General features: G+C 47.4%; 2 protein-coding genes across 9 annotated transcripts in view; one reads left to right on the top strand and one right to left on the bottom strand.

Moving 5' to 3' along the window:
- The window catches only part of LOC134538193 (neurabin-1), a 174,353-nt gene that overhangs the window by 143,284 nt on the left and 6,430 nt on the right, over positions 1-24,639 (bottom strand). The gene's annotated exons all lie outside the window — the stretch shown is intronic.
- On the top strand, positions 1,438-24,316 carry LOC134538591 (basic proline-rich protein-like). Its single transcript, XM_063380017.1, has 4 exons — positions 1,438-1,457; positions 9,728-10,002; positions 21,513-23,469; positions 24,193-24,316. Exons 1-4 carry the CDS (start codon positions 1,438-1,440, stop codon positions 24,314-24,316), a joined length of 2,376 nt encoding a protein of 791 aa, XP_063236087.1.

The raw sequence follows: 24,639 nt of genomic DNA, 5'->3' as shown, positions 1-24,639 counted from the left end.
ATATCACTTGGGACCGGAAAAATTCGCGGGTTCAATGACCTGTAGGATGAACTCCATAGTTCTACGTACACTCCGGTCGAATGCCACCCACTCGTTGGCTGCCGCCTTGTGGAGACGTTCCAGCGTAGCAGCCTGTGATTCGTATAAAGCTTTTGGTCGGGTGTTTCTCATCGGCCCCAGAGTCATCCAGGTGAAGTTGCGAACCAACGGCAGAGGCAGCACTGGAGGTATAATCACCTACGTATTTGTATTTTAGCCCTATCGCGAAATGAATTCGCGAATTTTTCCAGTCTGTAACAATTACGTATTAAAATTTTTTACACAAATAATAAAAAAATTTTTTGAAAGAAGATGCGACACGGCGGCTGGGAAGCCACCGCCGCCACCACCACACGACCTCCGCGGCCCTCGAGGACCACCGCTGCCGCCTGTAGCCCCCACGCCCCCCCCCCCCCCCCGGCATGACGGCACCCGGGGGCTCCGCACGCCACTGGATCGATCCCAGGCCTCGTCCGCCCGGATCCTGCCTCCCGCCCGGAGAACCTCGCCAGCACGAGGAGGGGGGGGGGGTGGACTGGGGGGGGGGAGGAGAGAGGAATTAAAGGGAGAACATCCCCCCCACAATCTTGTCGGACTCGCCAACCGCGCTAGGGGCAGGCATTTTTCGCGGGAAAAAAATCCTGAACGCACTATCAGACTGCAACAAGGTATACCCGCACCACACGGGTTTCCTTCCTCGCGGTAGGCTGCCGTCTAGCGAGAGAAGTCGTTGCCGTGTTCGACCGAGCCACTCAGGGACGCGTTTGCTTCCCGCACTGACTCACTGTGATTGGTTGTACTGACATCAGTAGAGACCGGAAAAATTCGCGAATTCATTTCGCGATAGGCTAAAATACAAATAGTTATACCTCAGTGCTGCCTCTGCTATTGGCTCACAAATCACCTGGACGACTCTGGGCCAATGAGAAACGTCTAACCAAAGCTTTATCGAATCACAGGCTGCTACGTTGAGACGTCTCACAAGACAGCAGCCAATGAGTGGGTGGCATTTGACCGAGTGTACGTAGAACTATGGAGATCATCCTGCAGGTCATTGAATTCGCGAATTTTTCCGGTCCCTAGACATCAGGCATGTACCTGAAAGAAACTCACCCAATCACGAAACACGGACGATGCTACAGTGATTTTAACTTTCAGCTATAGTCTAGGAATCTTTTCGCGAAATATGCATGGCCCTATCTATTAGCACTTGGGTACTCGTCATTTAATGACCATGTCCGTAAATTCACGAAGATCCCTGGATAATTTGCAACCAGTGTTTATAGTAAATTCAAGGTGAAATTTTTTTTTATCGGTGTAAAATAAAAATTGCGTTTCACCTTGACGTCAGGAACAAAAAAAAATATGAAAAGCGTTTGCATTAAGTAAATAGCAACAATGGATGGTGCGAGCATGAGGTAAGCCGGAAGGAGGGAGAATGCAGGCAACGCCCTGGGCAGCCAATCAATACGGTGTGGGAGGGAGAGTGGGGATTGTGGAGAGTAGGAGTGGGGGGGCAGGACCGCCCCGGGCCTGACCAGAGTTACGCCCCTCGACAGTCGGCAATGGTCAGTTCCAGGGACAGCAAACATGCAGGATTCGCAAAGGCGGTCCGTGGGTGCGGGTTTCAACCGACACAAGTCATAATGTCCGCAGGCTTTCACGGCCGTTGTCCGAAGTCGCTTGGCTTCTGGGCTGTTGTAGCCGCGTCCTTGGCGAATCATATCCACCGACGTTTCGGTCGACATTGCAGTCGCCATCGTCAGGGAGCAGTTACCTACTGAACTGCTAACTGCTCCCTGATGATGGCGACTGCAATGTCGATCGAAAAGTCGGTGGTATTTATTCGTAGGGGCATGCGGATTTCGCGAAAAGATCTGAACACTTATTAGACTGCAACAAGGTATACCCGCACCAGCGGTATCTTCCTTGTGATTGGCGGCCGTCTGCGAGAGAAGTCGTTGCCATATTTGACCGAGCCACTCAGGAGGCGTTTGCTTCCGCACTGAATCACTGTGATTGGTGTTGTTACAATCGATATGTACCTGGAAGAAACTCACCCAATAACGAAACACAGACGATGCTATAGTGTTTTAATATTTATCTAGTCCCGAAATCTTTTCGCCAAATCGGCATTCCCTATTTATTCGCCAAGGACGCGGCTACAACCCAGAAGCCAAGCTACCTCGACACAAGTCATCTCTGGACAGGGTGTCCGTGCGTTGTACGCGGCCAATACTTTTGCCTATACGCGTGCGATAAGCAGAAAACTTTTAAAAATACACATAAAGTTTTACATAAAACGTTTTACGTTTATCAACCAAGTTTCGCAGTCACGATTTTTCACGCCCAAGCGGGCCCCATCAGTGAGGGGATTACCCCCTCCCCCCCCCCCCCAGGATTAACGACCTTGGTCAGGGCTACATCCCCCTTCTCCAGCCATTTTTCCAGGCTGCCCGTGGCATTGGCCTGTGCTACGTGTTGTGAGGGAGATACAGTAACTGCATTTACGCCCCAACGATTTTGGATCTTTTTGGAATTGAATATTTGCCTTCGTTAAGGCACAGTTTCACTTCACATATTATTTTTTTTTTTTAAGGCAATGACAAAGTGTGTATTCACAGACAATGAATTCAATACTAAAGGCCAATGACTTCACAGTGAATACGATCTCAGAAAATAGTTATGACCTGAAACTGTAGCGACTACCTGCAACTAAATAATTACCAATTAGTAGGGGCATGCAGATTTCGCGAAAAGATCTGAACACTTATTAGACTGCAACAAGGTATATCCGCAAATGTGGTTTCTTCCTTGTGATTGGCGGCCGTCTGCGAGAGAAGTCGTTGCCTTATTTGACCGAGCCACTCAGGACGCGTTTGCTTCCGCACTGAATCACTGTGATTGGTGTTGTTACAATCGAAATGTACCTGGAAGAAACTCACCCAATCACGAAACACTGACGATGCTACAGTGTTTTGACTTTCATCTAGTCCCGAAATCATTTCGCGAAATCAGCATGCCCCTACCAATAAGTGAATGAACCTACTAATTTTATCGCAGCTGCTAGTTCAGCATTTCCTCTCATCTGTAGTATGACATTGTTGAAACTTTTTTTTATTTTTAGTTTAGTTGGTGTACGTTAGACATGAAACTAATTTCCTGATGGTGTCAGTAGTTATGACTAGAGACCGGAAAAATTCGCTGATTCCTTTCGAGACAGGCTGGAATCCAAACTCGTTTAGCTTAATTATGCGTCAGTGATTGGACCGCAATTTACCTGAAGAACTCTGAGCCAATGGCAAACACTCAACAAAAGAAGTATCGAATCATAAGAATCGCAGTAAACAGGTGTCCCGAGTCGGTAGCCAATGACCAGGTGATAGTTGCCCGAGTACATAGAGAATCGTGGAGTCTATCCTAGTGGTCATTGAAACCGCGAATTTTTCCAGTCCCTAGTTATGACCTAAAGGTGTGTGTGTGTGTGTATATATATATATATATATATATATATATACACACACACACCTTGAGGGCGACGTTTAAATGCCAAGTAAGCAGCTACACAGTTTAAAAAATCATCTTACTTTTACGAAGACTGCTGGTTACTAATTATTCAGGGATCTTCGTTAATTTACGGTCTTCTTCGTGGATCTTCGGCCTCTGAGGTTACTTGTTTCGAACATGAACTCACAGTAATCATCAAGAAGCATCAACAAAACCTCCTATAACTTGTAAAGGCTCGGTCTTACACGCCATTTTTGTTATTTTCATCATTTTTTTTTTCCATTACTTTTATTGAAAGTCTATTTATATAATTTTAACTAGATACTTCTTTTGCAGTTATTGTTATGTAATACAGGCTGTCCACAAAAAAATGTTCAGTGGTATATTATAAAGGTTTAATTTATACTATTTACAACGAATCTTACATAGAGACCGGAAAAATTCGCGGATTCATTTCGTGATAGGCTGAAATTCAAACTTGTGTACAATTCTGCTGGTTCTGCTGTTGGGTCGCGGTTTAACTGGAGCTCTCTGGGCCAATGAGTGACTATCGACCAATCAAGCGTCGAATCACAAGCTACCCAGTGGAGACGCCTTACAATTTAGTACCCAATGAACACGCGTGTTTACTTGAGAAATGCAGAGGATAATGGAGGCTATCATAGAGGTCATTGAATCCGCGAATTTTTCAGGTCCCTAATCATACATCAAATTTAAGGTAAACTAACCTGTTTTTTTCTTATAAATATCCTACGTGTGCACCTTTAGTTATACGGCACACATCCAACCTAAAGTCAAATTATTCCCACACTTTGGTTAACAATTCTGTGTCTCAACTCTGGCAAATCATTAGGTAGCTGCGGAACGTAGACATGATCTTTCATAAAGCCCAAAGGAAAAAAAAAATTGCATGGCGTTATGTCAGGTGAACATGGAGGCCAGCGAAAAAGAGCTCTGTCGTCTCGACAATCCAAGGGTCAGGGACTTCCGACGTTCAACCACTCTCGTACACAGGGATTCCAATGTGGAGGGGCTCCATACTGTTTCCAAATAAAGTTTACAGGTTCACCCGCTACTAATTAGGCTCAGGAGTCGCCATCTTGCGTAGGTGGCGCTGCAAGCGAGGAAACAACAAAGCGGAACTCGCTAATGCGCTTATTTTGAGTTAGGTACTCTGTAAGTGTGACCTTGAACCAACACACTGCAACGCCTACAGTTGATACTATTGAAATCTACAACTGGGACATACTTTAATGGACACGCTGCACACACCATGGGTAGGGACCGGAAAAATTCGCGGTTTCGATGGCCTTCAGGATGGACTGCACATTCCCCTGTACACTCGGACGCAAATAACGCAAGTTCATTGGCTGCCGACTTGTAAGTCGTCTCGGCTGGTTTGTCTGTGATTCGATCCTTCTTTGGTTGAGGGTTTATAATTGGTTGAGATTCGTCCAGATGAACAGTAAGCCAATAGCAAAAAACATCTAAGAGGTATATGTACTTGAATTTTAGCCTATCGCCAAATGAATCCGCGAATTTTTCTGGCATCTACTCAATAGTCAAACGCACTACGAGAAGCCTAGCGTTAGAGGCGACACTGCGCTAGAATCACCAGCGGAATGTTTTTTAGAACGGTCAAAGCACGATGGTGGGGGGGGGGGGGGGTGGCAAGGACATCTACACCCACCCGCGCTGGCGACCTTCACAGCTCGCGTCGGGAACGGCAGCTCTTGATCGTCACGTATCTCAAAATACTTATTCGTAGAAAAAAAAATAGATATCTGCAATCAACTAAATAAAAAAAGAGAGAGAGATTCCGACGTGACGTGTGAGGCCGGCTCTGGTGCAACTCTGTGCCGGCTCTCTCCTGCGCAATCCTGCGCACTCGTGTCTGCGCAACTCCGCGGGCTCAGCTGGCTGCGAGGCGAGACTCCAACCACGGCGTGTCCTTGCGGGTAAGGACGGTAAGTAGTAGAGACCGGAAAAATTCGCGATAGGCTAAAATACAAATCGTTATACCTCAGTGCTGCCTCCGCTATTGGTTCACAACTCACCAGGATGACTCTGGGCCAATGAAAAACACCCGACCAAAGCTTTATACGAATCACAGGCTGCTACGCTGGGACGTCTCACCAAGACAGCAGCCAATGAGTGGTTGACATTTGACCAAGTGTACGTAGAACTATGGAGTTCATCCTACGGGTCATTGAACCCGCGAATTTTTTCGGTCCCTAAGGATAAGATAAACTAATGCTGAAAGAAGTTACACATGCAGACGAAACACAGAAGACGCAAGGAAAGAAGACAACCGAAGCAAGAATTTTATAAGAAGAGAAGATAGAAGAAGAAGAGAGAGATAAAAATAATTAAGTAATAATTAGGTACAGGTAGGGACCGGAAAAATTCGCGGGTTCAATGACCTCTAGGATGAACTCCATAGTTCTACGTACACTCGGTCAAATGCCACCCGTTCATTGGCTGCTGTCTTGTGAGAAGTCCCATTGTAGCAGCCTGTGATTCGATAAAGCTTTGTTCAGGTGTTTCTCATTGGCCCAGAGTCATCCAGGTGAGTTGTGAGCCAATAGCAGAGGCGGCACTGAGGTATAACTATTTGTATTTTAGCCTATCGCGAAATGAATTCGCGAATTTTTCCGGTCTCTAGGTACAGGCGTTTTTCGCGAAAAAAAAATATCTGAAAGCCTGTTAGACTGCAACGAGGTATACCCACTCCATCGTTTTCTTCCTTGTGGTAGGCTGCCTTTTGCGTTGGAAGTATTTGCCTTTAGACCGAGCCACTCAGGACGCGTTTGCTTCCACACTGAATTACCGTGATTGGTATTGTAACAATCGACATTATTTACCTGAAAGAAACTCACCCAATTACGCAACACAGTGTTGTAACTTTCAGCTAGTCTCGGTACTTTTCCGCGAAATACGCATGGCCAGAGTAGGGCCACGCATTTTTCGCGAATAAATATGAACGCGTTTTAGACTGCAACAATGTATAACCGTACTATTGGTTTCTTCCTTGCGATTGGCAGCCGTCTGCGAGATAAGTCGTTGCCTTATCTGACCGAGCCACTCAGGACGCGGTTGCTTCCGTATTGAATTACATTGGTTGTACTGACATTAGACGTGTACCTGAAAGAAACTCACCCAATCACGAAACACAAGACAATGCTACGGTGTTTTAACTTTCAGCTGGTGTCTGAATCTTTCCGCGAAATACGCATGGCCCCTGGTATACGTGTTCAGCGTGGAAGTGAACTCGATCGCCCTGGGACGCGGAGCGCGCAGACGGAGATGCAAGGAGGGGCCAAGATGGCGGCTGCCGGCGGGACCTCGCAACAGGGTCAAGGCCACTCCGTCGTCCACTCTCTCGGCGGACCCCCCCTTCTCCCCCCCCACTAACACGGCCAGACGCACGGCCGAGGTTACCGCCTAGTTCCTGTCCAGGGCGAGGGTCCGACACCCGACTGCAGCGGCTAACACCAGCTGCGGTGGGAAGAACCGAGTCAGCATACGGGATCACTCGACCACCTGTTCCAAACATTACAATAAATCAATACTCGGTGTTCAATATTAATAGGTAGAGACCTGCAAAATTCGCGGATTCATTTCGTGATATGCTACAATTCAAATATTTATACCTTAGCGCTGCTTCTGCAATTGATTCACTGTTAATCTGGTGTAATGAGGGCCAATTAGAGACCCTCACTCATAGAAGTGTCGAATCACAGACACTCGGTCGAGACGACTCACAAGTCAGCAGCCAATGAACAGGTGGCATTTGCCCGATTGTGTAGAGTGTATTAGAGTCTATCCTGCAGGTCATTGAATCCGCGAATTTTGCAGGTCTCTATTAATAGGGACACCTGTATTTCGCGAATACATTTCGTGTCAAGGTATTTCACAAAACACTGTAGTTTTTTTCTTGTAGTTATTGGCTGTGGTCGGCGAGAGGTGTTTTCCCGCACTTGACGGGGCCAATGTGAATGTGGATACCGTACTGCTGCACGCACACGATTCGCCATTACTAGAGCCACGGAAATTTCGCGGATTTTTTAGTCGCAAGCTAGAATGCAAACCTCCACACTGTCGCACTGTGTTCATGATTGGACCGCAGTTACTTGGACACGCCCCTCTACGACCATGAGCCAACGATGACCAGCTAGGAGAGAAGTAAGCGAATCAGGTAGTGCCAAATAACAAAGATAAAAATGTTCTCGCTAAGAAATAAACCAATGGGAAAGTAAACACGGGTCAAGCACACCTATAACTTTGAATTCTATCCTGAGGCCAGAGGAATCCGCGAAATTTCCGGGACTCTAGCCATTACTCTAAGTTTTTAGACATACCTTGACAAGAAATATATTCGCGAAATACAGGTGTCCCTAAATATTAATATAAATAGGGCTATGTATATTTCGCGAAAAGATTCCGAGACTAGCTGAAAGTTAAAACACTATAGCATCGTCTGTGTTTCGTGATTGGGTGAGTTTCTCTCAGGCACACGACGAATGTTAAAAACACCAATCACAGCAGTTCATTGCGGAAGCAAATGCCTCCTGAGTGGCCCAGCCTAATAAGGCAACGACTTCTCCCGCAGACGGCCGCCAATCAGGAGAGAGAAACCGCTGGTTCGCGTACACCTTGTTGCAGTCTAATATGTGTTTAGCTTTATTCGCGAAAAAATGACTGCCCCTAAATATAAACATTGGTACAAAATTAATTACTTAATTTAGTGAAATAATCAAGATGTATTTTGATTAATAATGAATATAGGTCGATATTTTGAATGATTATTCTAAGTTACTGTGTATGATAAATCAGTAGGTGACTGCTACGCTACTCAAGTCCACCTCTGCTCCCCCTCGTGAGTACGCCATTGCCCTTCTTCATGGGTACGTCACTGCCATTCTTGAGGGTACGCCACTGCAATTATTGAGGGTACACCACTACCCTTCTTCGTGAATACGTCACTGCCATTCTTGAGGGTACGCCACTGCAATTATTGAGGGTACACCACTACCCTTCTTCGTGAATACGTCACTGCCATTCTTGAGGGTACGCCACTGGAATTTTTTGAGGGTACACCACTACCCTTCCTCGTGGGTACGTCACTGCCATTCTTGATGGTACGCCTCTCCATGCTGCATGGCTGTTACGCTCCGAGGCGGCTACACGGAGTCTGTCTGCGGCTGAGTAATTCAATGGCCTTAATTATAATATCCGCCTCTCCTGAGATGAAAGCCCCGCGCGCGGGGGAAAGCGGTCCTGCTACATTTTTCGCCTCGACGCGACGCGACGCCACGAAAACCCGTTCCTTCGCGTTTCTTCGGCGGAAGACACGGTGGGAGAATGAAAAGGAGGGGGAAGGGGACAGAGAGGAAGAAGAAGACGGTCCCCAGTCGGGGCAGCAGCGCGCAGGCATCCCGAGCACTTGATCCCACAGAGTTAAGGGGGCGCTTCCCATTTCAGGTCATGATTTTATAGTTACATTAATCACTGATCAACTTGTAGACTTTTTCGAATTGCTTAACTTTCACGAATTGAAATATATATATATATATATATATATACAGCGCTTACTTTTTGCATAATAAGCTGCCAAAGTTACATTTTCAACGTTTTCTGGTCGTACAAATAAAGAGAATTTAATTTATTGCAAAACTGAAGCTTATTAGTAGAGTCCAAGAAATTTCGCGGATTCCTCTGGCCTTAGGATAGAATTCATAGTTATAGGTGTGCTCGACCCATGTTTACTTTCCCATTGGTTGATTTCTTAGCGAGAACATTTTTTATCCTTGTTATTTGGCACTACCTGATTCGCTTACTTCTCTCCTAGCTGGACATCGTTGGCTCACGGTCGTAGAGGGGCGTGTCCAGATTAACTGCGGTCCAATCACGAACACAGTGCGACAGTGTGCAGGTTTCCAGTCTAGCTTGCGACTGAATGAATGCACGAAAAATTCCGTGGCTCTATACGTATTAGGTTTAACTGCAATGCCACTGGCTACTTCGAGAAATGCGGTTTGCATTTCTATCACAAAAAAAAAACTCATATCACGTTTCTCGGCTGTCGAAATCGTAACAAATTTGAGGATTTTGAAATGCCAGGTAAAATTATTTAATGTTTTCTGGCTGCCAGAAGCGGAGCACGCGCTGCTCGAAACAGGCGCCCGGCCGAGCGCGCAAAGACGTCGACCGAGCGTGCGGAGGCGGCGGTCACTACAGCAGCCTCGGAGAACGAGGGGAGGGAGGGGGAGAAGGCAGAAGGCGGCATAACTAACTGTCGTGTACCGCTACGGCCCCGCCGGGATGCCTTGGCGGGCCCAAGGCCGCTTCCCCGGGCGAGGCCCCCAGAGTCCCCGCAGTCCGGCACGCGCGCGGCCGAGTTAGCGCCCCGCCATCTGGCCGGGTCCCTCCACACCGGGCACAACTCCAGGGGAGGTTTGTCCGTAAAGTCGGTTTAACGGACGATAATTTTACGTTATAACAAGCAGGGGCGTAGCCAGGGAGGTGTTTTAGGGGTTCAACCCCCCCCCCCCCTCCCTTAGCACCAAATCTTTAATTAATTTCTTATTCATCACTAGGGACCGGAAAAATTCGCGGGTTCAATGACCTTTAGGATGAACTCCATAGTTCTACGTACACTCGGTCAAATGTCACCAACGCACTGGTTGCTGTCTTGTGAGACGTTCCAGCGTAGCAGCCTGTGATTCGATAAAGCTTTGGTCGGGTGTTTCTCATTGGCCCAGAGTCATCCAGGTGAGTTGTGAGCCAATAGCAGAGGCGGCACTGCGGTATAACTTTTTGTATTTTAGCCTATCGCGAAATGAATTCGCGAATTTTTCCGGTCTCTATTCATCACTCAAACAAATTTCATATTAAAATTAATAAAAAAAATTACCATTACAATATTTAAATTTAAGTACCGAAAACTGCTAAAAAATATCACTATTTTACACCTTAAAATCCAAATTTTCCCGGGGGCCATGCTTTATTAACACCCCCCCCCCCCCCCCCCCATACACAAATCCTGGCTACGCCACTGATAACAAGAGACCGGAAATATATTCGCGAATTCATTCCCCGATAGGCTAAAATACAAATCGTTGTTCGTACCTCAGTGCTGCCTCTGCTATTGGTTCACAACTCACCTGGATGACTCTGGGCCAATGAGAAACACCCAACCAAAGCTTTATCGAATCACAGGCTGCTACGCTGGAACGTCTCACAAGACAGAAGCCAATGCGTGGGTGGCATTTGACCGAGTGTACGTAGAACCATGGAGTTCATCCTACAGGTCGTTGAACCCGCGAATTTCTCCGGTCCCTAGTGATAACGTCATAAGAAAACATTGATGAAAAAATTGCATACTTACTTTTTAATTTTCAAATATTATTTACAGTTTTTTGCCAATTTAATTTAAATAATTTGTTTGAATATAATGACGAACAATTAGTTAAAAAGCCCGCCTTGACCTGTTTGATATTATAGAAGATTTTCTCGCACGGTGGTTGGCCGGTTCTAGCACGCTCGGCTCAGGCGGAACGTGACAATTTTCCGTGCGTGCAGCCGGCGTTCATCGATTTATAAGACGTTATCACGAGAAAAAAAAACACGCGATTCCAAAAACCTTTAGTTTAGTTATTGAATCTGTATTTTTAGAAGACGCGTTTTCAGAATATTCTTGAAAGAGCTCAAGGGACTTGCATTAGAACTTTATAATCATTTCTCCACCCATATAATGTCAATGGTTTACCACTAAAAATATCCACAGTGGCCCTTCGCATTCGCACGCCAGTCCACAGCCTTGCGCTTAAAGGCGATACCGCGCCAGAAGCACCAGCTAGTATCGCACTTATCACCCCGCCTCAATATCACAAATAATACCCCTGAATAGGCCGACCCCTTAAAAACAAAAATTAGCAAGTCTATGCACACGACCTGTGCGAAATCGCTCCAAAACTGCATTTTAATGTGTTAATCTAAGCCAATGAAATTTCACCTTGATAATATCCTCTGTTGGTAGTGTTAGTAAAATAAATACGATTTCCCGCGACAGCTAACCAGCAACCTGTAAACACCATTTCTCGTCTCATAAAGTTTTATCAGCATGTGACAGGGTAAGCAGACATTTTAGAAAACAATATTTAAGGATACTAAACAAGTATATTTTTATTTATTTTTTTACGTTAGCTGGTGCTTCTAGCGCGGTGTCGCCTCTGGACTGACGCGCAGTCTTCTCGTCGTGCATGGGACAACTACAATATATTAGAGGTACCCATAACATTATATGGCGAAGAAATGAAGATAAAGGTGGAACGCAGGTCCCTTAAGTGTTTTTAAGAATATTTACGGGTTGTTTTATGTCTAAAAATTACTCTGAAAACACGCATTTTAGTAATGTTAAACCATTCTTAAAGAATAGTTTAAAAACTTAATCCGGACAGCAACCCGTTCATCGGACCTCAGCGAACTCTTGAATGCTTTTCCGTAAGCAGACCCGGCTTGGACATCTTGAGTAGTTTTGAAATAGCGTTGTTTTTCCCTGAAGCTCTGTCCGGGCAGGCGAGGGGCCTTAACACTCAGCCCGCGGGCAGGCGAGGGGCCTTAAAGCTCTGCCCAGGCTGGTGCGGACTGCAACAAGCGCAGCGTGTGTTCCGTCTGCGAGCGGGCGAGAGAGGGGGATATAGAGGGGATATGGAGGGGTTGGAGGGCCTAACAGCTGGCGCGACGCCACGGCCTGGTAGGCGCCTCGACCCGCCGGCGACGCCGTCTATTTCGGAAGACAGCGCGGGACGTCGCGCGTGCGTCCACCCCTTCCCCCTCCCCCCTTCCTAGCTCCCCCCCCCCCAACAAGGAGGGGTCACGGGCAGCAGCTGTGGCCGGCACCACTCACACGAGATGGTTCATTTACTCCCAAGAGAAAACCTGGACCCGCCATGATCCGTCTCATCCGTCCGTCTGTCACCGGTGTCAACACTCGGTGGCAGGCGCCAGCAGTGCTGATAGTCTCAGGGCGAGTTCAAAGACCTGTAGGATGAACTCCATAGTTCTACGTACACTCGGTCAAATGCCACCCACTCATCGGCTGCTGTCTTGTGAGAAGTACCAGCGTAGCAGCCTGTGATTCGATAAAGCTTTGGTCGGGTGTTTCTCATTGGTCCAGAGTCATCCAATGTGAGTTGTGAAACCAATAGCAGAGGCAGCACTGAGGTATAACGATTTGTATTTTAGCCTATCGCGAAATGAATTCGCGAATTTTTCCGGTCTCTAGCCATGACACAGCCAAGTGTCTGGTCAGCTGAGCGAGGTAAAGGGGCTGAGGCGGTGACTATGCTGGGTTGGTGGCCCCAGCCGCTGGTCGTTGCCGAAGCTCTAATACCCTCCCGATCAAACAACAGGGAGTGATCCCTCGCAATTCTGTTTAATTCATATTGCTCTGGAATGTAAAAAAAGAACTGGAATTTCTCCCACCCTACCCTGATAGGACGCACATGTGAGAGGGGACCGTGAGAATGCCGACCGTAGGTCGGAACAATCTGTCACCACTCGGTTACGTTTATTTTTTTGTTTTTTACAAACGGCTACCCTGAGCGAGACCCAGTGAATCACTCCAGAGACGCATTCATAAGGGCACAAACTGAAAACTATAGTTGTTGACATAACAAAAAAAAGGGAAGTCATAGGGTGTCATTGGCAGTGGCAGTAATTTTTGTTACGTGTGTTCGCAGTGCAAGCTTACCCACAATCCCAGGGGAGCCATTTCGCAACCTGAACTATCGAAGCACTACCCAATCATAGTTATGTTGTAATTATCCCTAATAAACTTGTCGTTGCAGGGGTATGCAACAACACGTGGGTTATGGACAGATGAATCCATTTTTTTTTTTTTCAGGTTTCCTGTGGAACTATTGGTCGAAATGTTGTCAGGAAGACGGCTGAAGCAAACGATTCTTCCTGTTACAAGCGCGTGGTTCTCAAACCAAGCTCTGCGATGGTGTGGGGTTGCATGGCAGCGAATGGCCGTAGAGACCCTAAAAAATTCGCGATTTCAATGACCTATAGGATGGACTCCATTATCCTCTATGCACTCGGGCGAATTGCATCTGCTCATCGGTTACTGACTCGTAGCACCTGTTAACTTGGGATGCTCGTGATTCGCTACTTATTTTGTTTACATTTTTTTTTCATTGGCCCAAAGTCCGTTAGATATACTGTGTGGCCCAATCACCGAAGCAGCAAAAATGCAATCTTTTTGGATTCTATAGCCTATCGTGAAACGAATGCGCGAATTTTTCAGGTCTCTGCGAAATGGGGTTGTCAATTTGCATTTTTGGAACGGGTGCGATGAGGTCTCTAGACCAGCGGCTCCCGAAAAATGTTCCGTGGAACCCTGGGGTTCCGTGGCGGGGTCACAGGGGTTCTGTGAATCAGGACGAATTTCATATATAAAGCAGGCACAGTCATTGTTAGAGACAGGAAAAATTCGCGGATTCATTTCGCGATAGGCTAAAATACAAATCGTTCTACCTGAGTGCTGCCTCTGCTATTGGCTCACAACTCACCTGGATGACTCTGGGCCAACGAGAAACGCCCGACCAAAGCTTTATCGAATCACAGGCTGCTACGCTGGAACGTCTCACAAGACAGCAGCCAATGGGTGGGTGGCATTTGACGGAGTGTACGTAGAACTATGGAGTTTATCCTAAAGGTCATTGAACCCGCGAATTTTCCCGGTTCCTAGTCATTGTCAAATAGCTTTCCTTGAAGGAGTTGGGGTTCCGCCGAAAGAAAAGTCGATCATATTGAGAATCGCTGCTCTAGACGATACACGCGTTCTTGACGTGAATCCACGCCCGTCAGTGCAGATAATTGTTTTGGCAGAAAACGATTATCTTCAGCGAACAAGATAACGCACGGCCACGTACGAAGCGAAGATAACACGAACATGACTAAGTACGAAACGCTTCCCTGTTTTGGAGTGGCCAGCAGTGTCCGGAAATGTCTCCTACAAAGATCATCTGGAGAATTCTTGAGAGGAAGATGGTCCAGGGTCGACCCAACAATATATAACAAGTGCAGGATTATCTGCGGCAAGAATTACGTAGAGACCGGAAAAATTCGCGGATTCCTTTCGAGACAGGCTGGAATCCAAACTCGTTTAGCTTAATGCTGCGTCAGTGATTGGACCGAAATTTACCTGAAGGACTCTGAGCCAATGTCAAACATTCAACAAAAGAAGTACCGAATCATAAGAATCGCAGTAAACAGGTGTCCCGAGTCGGTAGCCAATGACCAGGTGATAAGTTGCCCGAGTACATAGAGAATCGTGGAGTCTATCCTAGTGGTCATTGAAACCGCGAATTTTTCCAGTCCCTAAGAATTAGGGATAAATTCCTACAGACACATTGAGCCGTTTAGTGTCGTCCATGCCTAAACGTCCTACTGCGGTTATCCGTCGTAAAGGTGACGTCACCTCTTGGTAATCGAACCGAACGAACATTTTTGACTCGTTTTATCACAACTGTCTGTTATTCTGCAAACTAACACAAATTGCTGCCACTACGTTGTATTCAACATATCAAATGGTACTAACATGTTTCTTTTGTATTTTTCGTTTCTCGATTCCCCTCATTTCAATCTGTTTCTCACGTGAACGAACTTTATCGACTCTGACTTCAGTTTTTTTTTTGTGCAAGAACTATACACGTGCACAACGTCTGCTAACCTTACCTTTGCCTCAGGAATAATATTTATGTTATGAAAACAATATTAAAATACAAAAAAAAGTGCAAATATATTTCATTTAAAGCATCATTAACACGTGTTTTGTGTCCGACAAACATATAAACGATTTTTGTTCCATTGCTACAAAAAATAATTCAACATTGACATAAATTATTCCAAAGCATGAATTTTTTTTTCCGTCATACTTAAAAACGCCACTCCATAATCCACATCTGAACTAAGAATGTTTGTAAGATAATGTTTTTTTTTTTTTAAGTTATTACTAGAGACCTGCAAAATTCGCGGTTTCGACGGCCTTCAGGATAGACTGCACATACCCCTGTACACTCGGGCAAATAACACAAGTTCATTGGCTGCCGACTTGTGAGTCGCCTCAGCTGGTTTGTCTGTGATTCGATCCTTCTTTGGTTGAGGGTTTGTAACTGGTTGAGATTCTTCCAGATGAACAGTAAGCCAAAAGCAAAATCATCTAAGATGTGTATATGTGTTTGAATTCTAGCCCATCACCGAATGAATCTGCGAATTTTGCAGGTGTCTAGTTATTACGTTTAACCAAAAAATTTACGTAATTTCCTTGTACTTCGATGTTGGCATTTCTCGACCGCAGAGATTGTCCGGTGAGGTTGCGCGCCCTGCTCCGGACGTGGAACGATCGAGAGGGGCGGGTACCAAGGTCGGCCCAGATAACGCCAACGTCTGCCCGAGGCGCCACACTTCCTGGTTCTTGTCGGCGCGGCTTGTTTGTAAACAGAGCCGTGGAGGAGCAATGGACAGAGTAAGAGAAGGGGGAGTGCAGTACCACAGAGATGATTACAGGAATGAGATGGGAGAGCTTAAATAATATAAGACAGGAGAGACTGTTCAAGATGTACCAGGTGCTGAGTGGAGTGGGAGGATGGGGAAAGCTGGGGAGACAAGTCAAAATGGGAATGCCCAGAAGTAGGAAGGAAAATACTAGGAAGGTTTTCAAAGGGAGGAGGAGAACAGAAAAAGGGGGGAAATGCGATGGTCGTGAGGACGGTAGGGGAATGGAATAGGCTGGAGGAGGAGTGTGTGGATCAGTTCACAAGAAGAGTGCGGGGAAAGTAGGGAGAATGCTTGCCACCGGGCACTTCTGTACCCAATTGCAGCTATAATAATAATAATTAGGGACAAGAAAAATTCGCGGATTCAATGACCTCTAGGATAGCCTCAAGTAAACACGCGTGTTCATTGGGTAGGTACTAAATTGTGAGGCGTCTCCACTGGGTAGCTCGTGATTCGACGCTTATTTGGTCGATAGACTCTCATTGGCCCAGAGAGTTCCAGTTAAACTGCGAGTCAATAGCAGAACCAGCAGAAATGTACACAAGTTTGAATTTCACCCTATCACGAATCGAATCCGCGAATTTTTTCCGGTCTCTAATAATAATAAATAACCCCCTCCCCATAAAGACGTCTCGCTACCACGCGACCACAGCTGGACACCAATGGTGGAGGATTAGGGAAGGGGAGGGGGGGTAGAAGAACTTGGCCTTCGAACCCAGGTTGTGTTTTCTCAGATGATTATTCGTATTTCATATTCCTGCTGAGCACTTCCTAAGAGCCAAATGATGAAGCTATCCCAGTAACTTCAGGGGCTCAATGACAATCCATATACAGTGGTTCCCAAGCTTTTTTTCAGCTGGCGACCCGACTTTCCTTAACGAATTACCTCCACAGTCCATCGGTCCATGGTGGAGTAAAAAAAAAACCTTATTTGTATCGTAACCCTTCCTTATGTATAATATATCATTTACCATAAAAAAATGCAAAATTATAAAATTATGTACATATGTGTGATTTTTTTAAAGATACAGATTGAATATTGATAAACAATGTGTGCTCCGATTTGAAAATGGTTGACGAAATATAAGCACTTTGTAGCGAAACAGTTATTTAGTTAACAATAGATAGCTATTATATTTGTACATAATTCGATATGTTTCGATTTTTCTTATATTTTCTGATGGTTTCTTCGACGGTTTCTGACAGTTTTAGGATCGGGTCGCGACCCCAACTGTAACCCTTCCGCGACCCACTGGTGGGTCGCGACCCACCGGTTGGGAACCGCTCGTTTCTATAACATCGATGCCATTTTTCAAATTTTAATTGTTTCCAAACTTCACAGTTTCCAGATCGGGACCTGCATCACCTCTTCATCCAGCTGATATCACTGAACCTTCTTCGCTCTCCCCAAACAACCAGTCAGAACAGGGGAGTCTATCGGCTCTCGCAGCCGACCATTCTGATTGGACAGAAACCGAAATATTCTACAGCTCTCACTCCTACCTTTGAATATATATACTGTATAGAAGTCGCGAGTGGATAGGATTTACTCTACGTTTTTCAAAAGCGTAAAATGAGCAGCTTGGGAACTTCACCGCTGCAGTGCGCTGCCGTAACGCCATGTATCGTCTTAGTTGTTATTTACACGTTAGAGCGCAGCTCTGTCGCCCGCTGTAATTCCCCGCACCCCCCATCCATCATTCACTGCAGCTCAAGGTCGTTCAGCGGGAGGGGGAAGGGGTGTTTGAAGAGTTCGGCACTTGTCCGCTAGGGACCACCACAAGTCGATGCCCTAGAGATGGTAGCGATTGCGGCGGTGAATTAACCAACTACCTCAAAACCGTATTAGAAATTTTAACCTGGGCTGGCGACTTCTATACAGTATATATATTCAAAGCTCCTACTAATCTCACTGACACCCAACCACGACCTTCATAATCAGCTCCCGATTCAATCTCACATCTCACTATCTTGTTCTTCGTCTTCTTCAGAAACTGTGGATCTCGAGAAATTAACTGAACAGATATCTCCTTCCAACAAACCTCCAGAGGTCAAGATGGAAAAAAAAGTTAAACGAGCACGGCAATCAGAGATCCTTACCTCAACACCTTATGAAGATCTACTTGCGGAGAAGAAAAAGCTGACTGAAGAGAAAAGGTTAAAAGCAGAGAAGAGAAGGTCTGAAAGAAATGAAAAGAGGTGGAAAAAAAATCAAGAAGATACGACAGCTCGGGGTCACTGGAGAAATGGAAAGGAAGAAAGACGAGAAGATCACTAGAAAACATATAAAGAAACTAACTAGACTTTGTTGAAAATACGAACAATAAAAAGCCTACAGAAGACAAAACAGAGTGTATCATTTGTCGTGATTCATTTGAAGAAGACTGGGTTCAGTGTGTCGAATGTAAAGGTTGGGCACATGTTGAATGCGCATCTCAAGATGGCATATTATATTATAAATTTGACATTCACATGAAGTGAACTTGTCCTAAAGCTGGTGTAGTGAAATGTCTTCGTCTAACTGACATTAGGGCTAATTTTTATTAAATTATCAAATTAAAATGTTATAATTTAAATATTAGTCGTTAAGACCTTAAAACTTTTAAAATAATGGCTGGTCGGTACCGGACGAAAATTACTTGCACTCTAAAAATTAATACTTTTTTTATACTTGGAAATTTAAAAAAAAAAGTATAATATAATTCAGAAAACATTATACATATTTTATTTATAAAATACTAGTTAAGGTAACAGAGTGTTGTCTGAAAATGCCATATTTAAATACATTACATAAATTATCGCTAAAAAAAAAAAGGTAGTCGCGGTACTGTACTAGACTCCCCTATATGTTTATAAATCCAGTAAATGTACTAAATTCTATCACATTTTAGATTTTTGAACCGATGCCGGCTAACTGACTATGAAAACTTAAAACAAGATTTACTGACGAGAAATCTGACGCTTTTCAAATACTTGAAGTGGATTGGTTAATATAGCTTAACATTTTTTTTTTAAATTATTGGCGCTTTTATACCGTAAGGCAGTGAGAAGTTGGAAAAACATAAAACGTGAAGTATCTCCTGAATAAAGGATTTTTTCAAAAAGTAATAAAAAAAGTTTTTTTTTTTTATGCTTTCGAATTGGACAAGATATTTCCGGGGTTCGGCTATAAGGAAATGAGATAAACTTTCATTACATTTTCAGGAAATTTACCAAAAAATGGGGGGGTTGCGGTGCATACAAGAGTTTGCATCCCAAACTGACGCTAGCAGTCCGAGAAGTGTCCACGTGTCCAGGAACGAGCTGGCCACGCCCACACGCGACACTAGCGCCATGTCCGCGCCTCGGCAACTATCTGCACCGAGCGGAGGCCGTGGTATGTGCTCTAGTGGTTCGTCGTTCCTGAACGAGTCCTTCTTAACGGACGAATCTTTGAGCGATCCGTTCGCTACGTGAAGAATCGGTAGGGGCAGCCATTTTTCGCGAAAAGATCTGAACACTTATTAGACTGTAACAAGGTATACCCGCGCCTGTTGTTTCTTCCTTGTGATTGGCGGCCTTCTGCGAGTGAAGTCGTTGCCTTATTCGACCGAGCCACTCAGGACGCGTTTGCTTCCGCGCTGAATCACTGTGATTGCTGTCGTTACAATCGATATGTACCTGGGAAAAACTCACCCAATCACGGAACACAGACGGTGCTACAGTGTTTTAACTTTAATCTAGTCTCGAAATCTTTTCGCGAAATCTGCATGCCCCTAAGAATCGGTTCTTTGAGAGTCGATTACTCGAAACCTGAACACGATTCTTCGGGAGGGTATAAAACGCAGGGAGAACGATATATTGGCACGAAAGAAGTGATGCGTTCGTAAAATCGATTCATGAGCTAGGAGCATGCACTTTTCTCAAAAAAGATTCCGAGACAAGCTGACAGTTAAAACACTGTAGCATCGTCTGTATTTAGTGATTGGGTGAGTTTCTTTCAGGTACATGTCTAATGTCAGTACAGCCAATCACAGTAATTCAATACGGCTCGGTCAAATAAGGCAAAGACTTCTTCCCACAGACGGCCGCCAATCAGAAGGTGGAAACCGCTGGTGCGGGTATACCTTGTTGCAGTCTAATAGGCGTTCAGATTTACTCGCTAAAAATGCCTGCCCCTACCAATAGGGGACGCGACACTGCCTATTTAACGGGGAGCCTCCCATTTCAGGTCATTATTTTATATTTATATTAATCACTGATCAACTTTTAGACTTTTACAGATGTTTAACTTTCACGAAACTAAAAAAAATATATACAGCGCTTACTTTTTGCATAATTAGTAGACACCTGCAAAATTCGCGGATTCATTCGGTGATAGGCTATAAATCAAGCACATATACCTCTTAGTTAATTTGGCTATTGGCTTACTGCTCATCTGGACGAATCTCAACCAGTTATAAACCGTCAACCAAAGAAGGATCGAATCACAGACAAACCAGCTGAGACGACTTACAAGTCGGCAGCCAATGAACTTGCGTTATTTGCCCGAGTGTACAGAGGTATGTGCAGTCTATCCTGAAGGCCATCGAAACCGCGAATTTTGCAGGTCTCTAATAATTAGCTGCCAAAGTTACATTTTTAACTTTTTTGGGTTGTACAAATAAGGAAAATTTAATTTATTGCAGAACTGAAACTTTGTAGTTTTAACTGCAATGCCACTGGCTACTTCATGATATGGTTTGCATTTCTATCACAATAACTCATTTCAAGTTTCTTGGCTGTCAAAATCGTAACAAATTTGAGAATTTTGAAATGCCAAGTAAAATTAATTAATATTTTCTGAAAGAAATTCAAACCATTTCTTGAAGTAGCCAGTGGCATTGCACTTAAACCTAAAAAGTTTCAGTTCTGTATTAAATTAAATTCTCCTTATTTGTACAATCCAAAAAACGTTAAAAATGTAACTTTGCAGCTAATTATGCAAAAAGGATGAGCTGTGTGTATATATATATATATATATCATTTCTTGAGAGTTAAACATTTGAAAAAGTCTACAAGTTTATCTGCAATTACAGGAGACCGGAAAAATTCGCGATTTCAATTACCTGTAGGATCGACTCCATGATCCTGTATGCACGCGGGAAAATTACTTTTGCTCATTGGCTACTGACTCGCGACACATGTTAACTGGGACGCTCGTGATTCGATACTTCTTTTGTTGAAAGTTTTCCATTGGCCGAGTGTCATCCAGATTAACTGTGGCCCAATGACTGATGCAGTAAAAAGGCAAAAGTATTTTGATTCTAGCCTATCACAAAATGAATCCGCGAATTTTTCAGGTCTCTAGTAATTACTGTAGATATAAGATCTTGACTTGAAATAGGAGGCAGCCCCTTAACGGCGGTGAGACACAGACACGACCCGACCTCCCCCGGGCGAGGCGCCAGACAGTGCTGCTGCCCAAGCGCCTGCCAGGGCCCTGCCCAAGCGCCTGCCAGGGCCCAGCCCAAGCGCCTGCCAGGGCCCTGCCCAAGCGCCTGCCAGGGCCCAGCCCAAGCGCCTGCCAGGGCCCAGCCCAAGCGCCTGCCAGGGCCCAGCCCAAGCGCCTGCCAGGGCCCTGCCCAAGCGCCTGCCAGGGCCCAGCCCAAGCGCCTGCCAGGGCCCAGCCCAAGCGCCTGCCAGGGCCCAGCCCAAGCGCCTGCCAGGGCCCTGCCCAAGCGCCTGCCAGGGCCCAGCCCAAGCGCCTGCCAGGGCCCAGCCCAAGCGCCTGCCAGGGCCCAGCCCAAGCGCCTGCCAGGGCCCTGCCCAAGCGCCTGCCAGGGCCCAGCCCAAGCGCCTGCCAGGGCCCAGCCCAAGCGCCTGCCAGGGCCCTGCCCAAGCGCCTGCCAGGGCCCAGCCCAAGCGCCTGCCAGGACCCAGCCCAAGCGCCTGCCAGGGCCCTGCCCAAGCGCCTGCCAGGGCCCAGCCCAAGCGCCTGCCAGGGCCCAGCCCAAGCGCCTGCCAGGGCCCAGCCCAAGCGCCTGCCAGGGCCCTGCCCAAGCGCCTGCCAGGGCCCAGCCCAAGCGCCTGCCAGGGCCCAGCCCAAGCGCCTGCCAGGGCCCAGCCCAAGCGCCTGCCAGGGCCCTGCCCAAGCGCCTGCCAGGGCCCAGCCCAAGCGCCTGCCAGGGCCCTGCCCAAGCGCCTGCCAGGGCCCAGCCCAAGCGCCTGCCAGGGCCCAGCCCAAGCGCCTGCCAGGGCCCAGCCCAAGCGCCTGCCAGGGCCCAGCCCAAGCGCCTGCCAGGGCCCTGCCCAAGCGCCTGCCAGGGCCCAGCCCAAGCGCCTGCCAGGGCCCAGCCCAAGCGCCTGCCAGGGCCAGGCCCAAGCGCCTGCCAGGGCCCAGCCCAAGCGCCTGCCAGGGCCCAGCCCAAGCGCCTGCCAGGGCCCTGCCCAAGCGCCTGCCAGGGCCCAGCCCAAGCGCCTGCCAGGGCCCTGCCCAAGCGCCTGCCAGGGCCCAGCCCAAGCGCCTGCCAGGGCCCAGCCCAAGCGCCTGCCAGGGCCCAGCCCAAGCGCCTGCCAGGGCCCAGCCCAAGCGCCTGCCAGGGCCCTGCCCAAGCGCCTGCCAGGGCCCAGCCCAAGCGCCTGCCAGGGCCCAGCCCAAGCGCCTGCCAGGGCCAGGCCCAAGCGCCTGCCAGGGCCCAGCCCAAGCGCCTGCCAGGGCCCAGCCCAAGCGCCTGCCAGGGCCCAGCCCAAGCGCCTGCCAGGGCCCTGCCCAAGCGCCTGCCAGGGCCCAGCCCAAGCGCCTGCCAGGGCCCAGCCCAAGCGCCTGCCAGGGCCAGGCCCAAGCGCCTGCCAGGGCCCTGCCCAAGCGCCTGCCAGGGCCCAGCCCAAGCGCCTGCCAGGGCCCAGCCCAAGCGCCTGCCAGGGCCCTGCCCAAGCGCCTGCCAGGGCCCAGCCCAAGCGCCTGCCAGGGCCCTGCCCAAGCGCCTGCCAGGGCCCAGCCCAAGCGCCTGCCAGGGCCCTGCCCAAGCGCCTGCCAGGGCCCAGCCCAAGCGCCTGCCAGGGCCCAGCCCAAGCGCCTGCCAGGGCCCAGCCCAAGCGCCTGCCAGGGCCCAGCCCAAGCGCCTGCCAGGGCCCTGCCCAAGCGCCTGCCAGGGCCCAGCCCAAGCGCCTGCCAGGGCCCAGCCCAAGCGCCTGCCAGGGCCAGGCCCAAGCGCCTGCCAGGGCCCAGCCCAAGCGCCTGCCAGGGCCCTGCCCAAGCGCCTGCCAGGGCCCAGCCCAAGCGCCTGCCAGGGCCCAGCCCAAGCGCCTGCCAGGGCCCTGCCCAAGCGCCTGCCAGGGCCCAGCCCAAGCGCCTGCCAGGGCCCAGCCCAAGGAGGAAGTGAATCCTCCTTGGCCAGACCTCGGGGGTCACGGCCGCTGTCGAGACAAGAGTCTAGCGACAGCAATGCTACCTTCCTGCAACTGGCCGCAAATGCCGATCCTTTCCGAAGTTAGCCGATCGGGAGCGCCTACCCCCTGGATGTTTTTTTTTATTTTTAAGCGCGCGTTTTTTCTCTCCAGTATAAAAATGCCACATAGACTGTTTAGTGGATGGTTGGATATATTAGGTAAGTATAGCTACATTAAAATTACTGTAAAATCATTTTATGGTTGCTTAGCAAATAACTTTTTAATATGTAGCTATCCAGCGCTAGGAAACAGTTTACATGATTTCACAGTATCTTTAATGTAGCTATCCTAACCAAATCAACCGTCCACAAAGTTTTAAAGTATTTATAATGTAGCTAACCTAACCTAATTGACCATTAGTTATCATGTCCTTACCTGAAAATTACAATTTAATTAATAAATATACTTTTATTTGCATTCATTATTCAAATATATTTATTACTTTTGAAATGTTACGTGATCGTATTTATTTTTACAAGTACAAAAAAAAAGTTCGTACCTGCCGGGATTCGAACCGTCAATCTTACGTTGAGATGATAACGCCGCTGAGCGCTCAGCCACGAGGCCATATTTGATGATTGGAAGTTTCAGATGATATATATGATCGTGCCGCCGGCCCCGGAACGAGCCTGAGCGGCCCCGGAATGAGCGTAAGTGGTGCGGCAGTTGCAGGAAGGTAGCATTGCTGTCGCTAGACTCTTCTCTGTCGCGTCGCCGGCTGACGCCCGCTCCCACGCGGCGACACTGGACCCCGCTCATCATCCTTCTCGTCCCTCAGTCGGCCACGTGACCTGCGGCCAATCAGGTGGCCCGGAACATTCCACCCGACTGCCCGTCAAATCCTCACCAAAGCTTTGGACTTTATTCGACGGACGGACGGGTGTAATAACTAGACTGGAAAAAATTCGCGCTTTGGATGACCTCTAGGATAGACTCCACAATCCCCTACATACTCAGGCAAATGCCACCTGCTCATTGGTTACCGACTCGTGACACGTGTCAACTGGGACGCTTGCGATTCGATACTTTTTTGGTTAAAGGTTTTTCATTGGCTCAAAGTCCTTCACATAAACTGTGAGCCAATCAGAGAAGCAATATATAGGTACAGTTGTT

Source organism: Bacillus rossius, chromosome 13, assembly GCF_032445375.1.
Source record: "Bacillus rossius redtenbacheri isolate Brsri chromosome 13, Brsri_v3, whole genome shotgun sequence".
NCBI lineage: Eukaryota > Metazoa > Arthropoda > Insecta > Phasmatodea > Bacillidae > Bacillus > Bacillus rossius.
The sequence above is the reverse complement of the archived record's forward strand: the minus strand, read 5'-3'. Positions and strand labels throughout refer to the sequence as shown.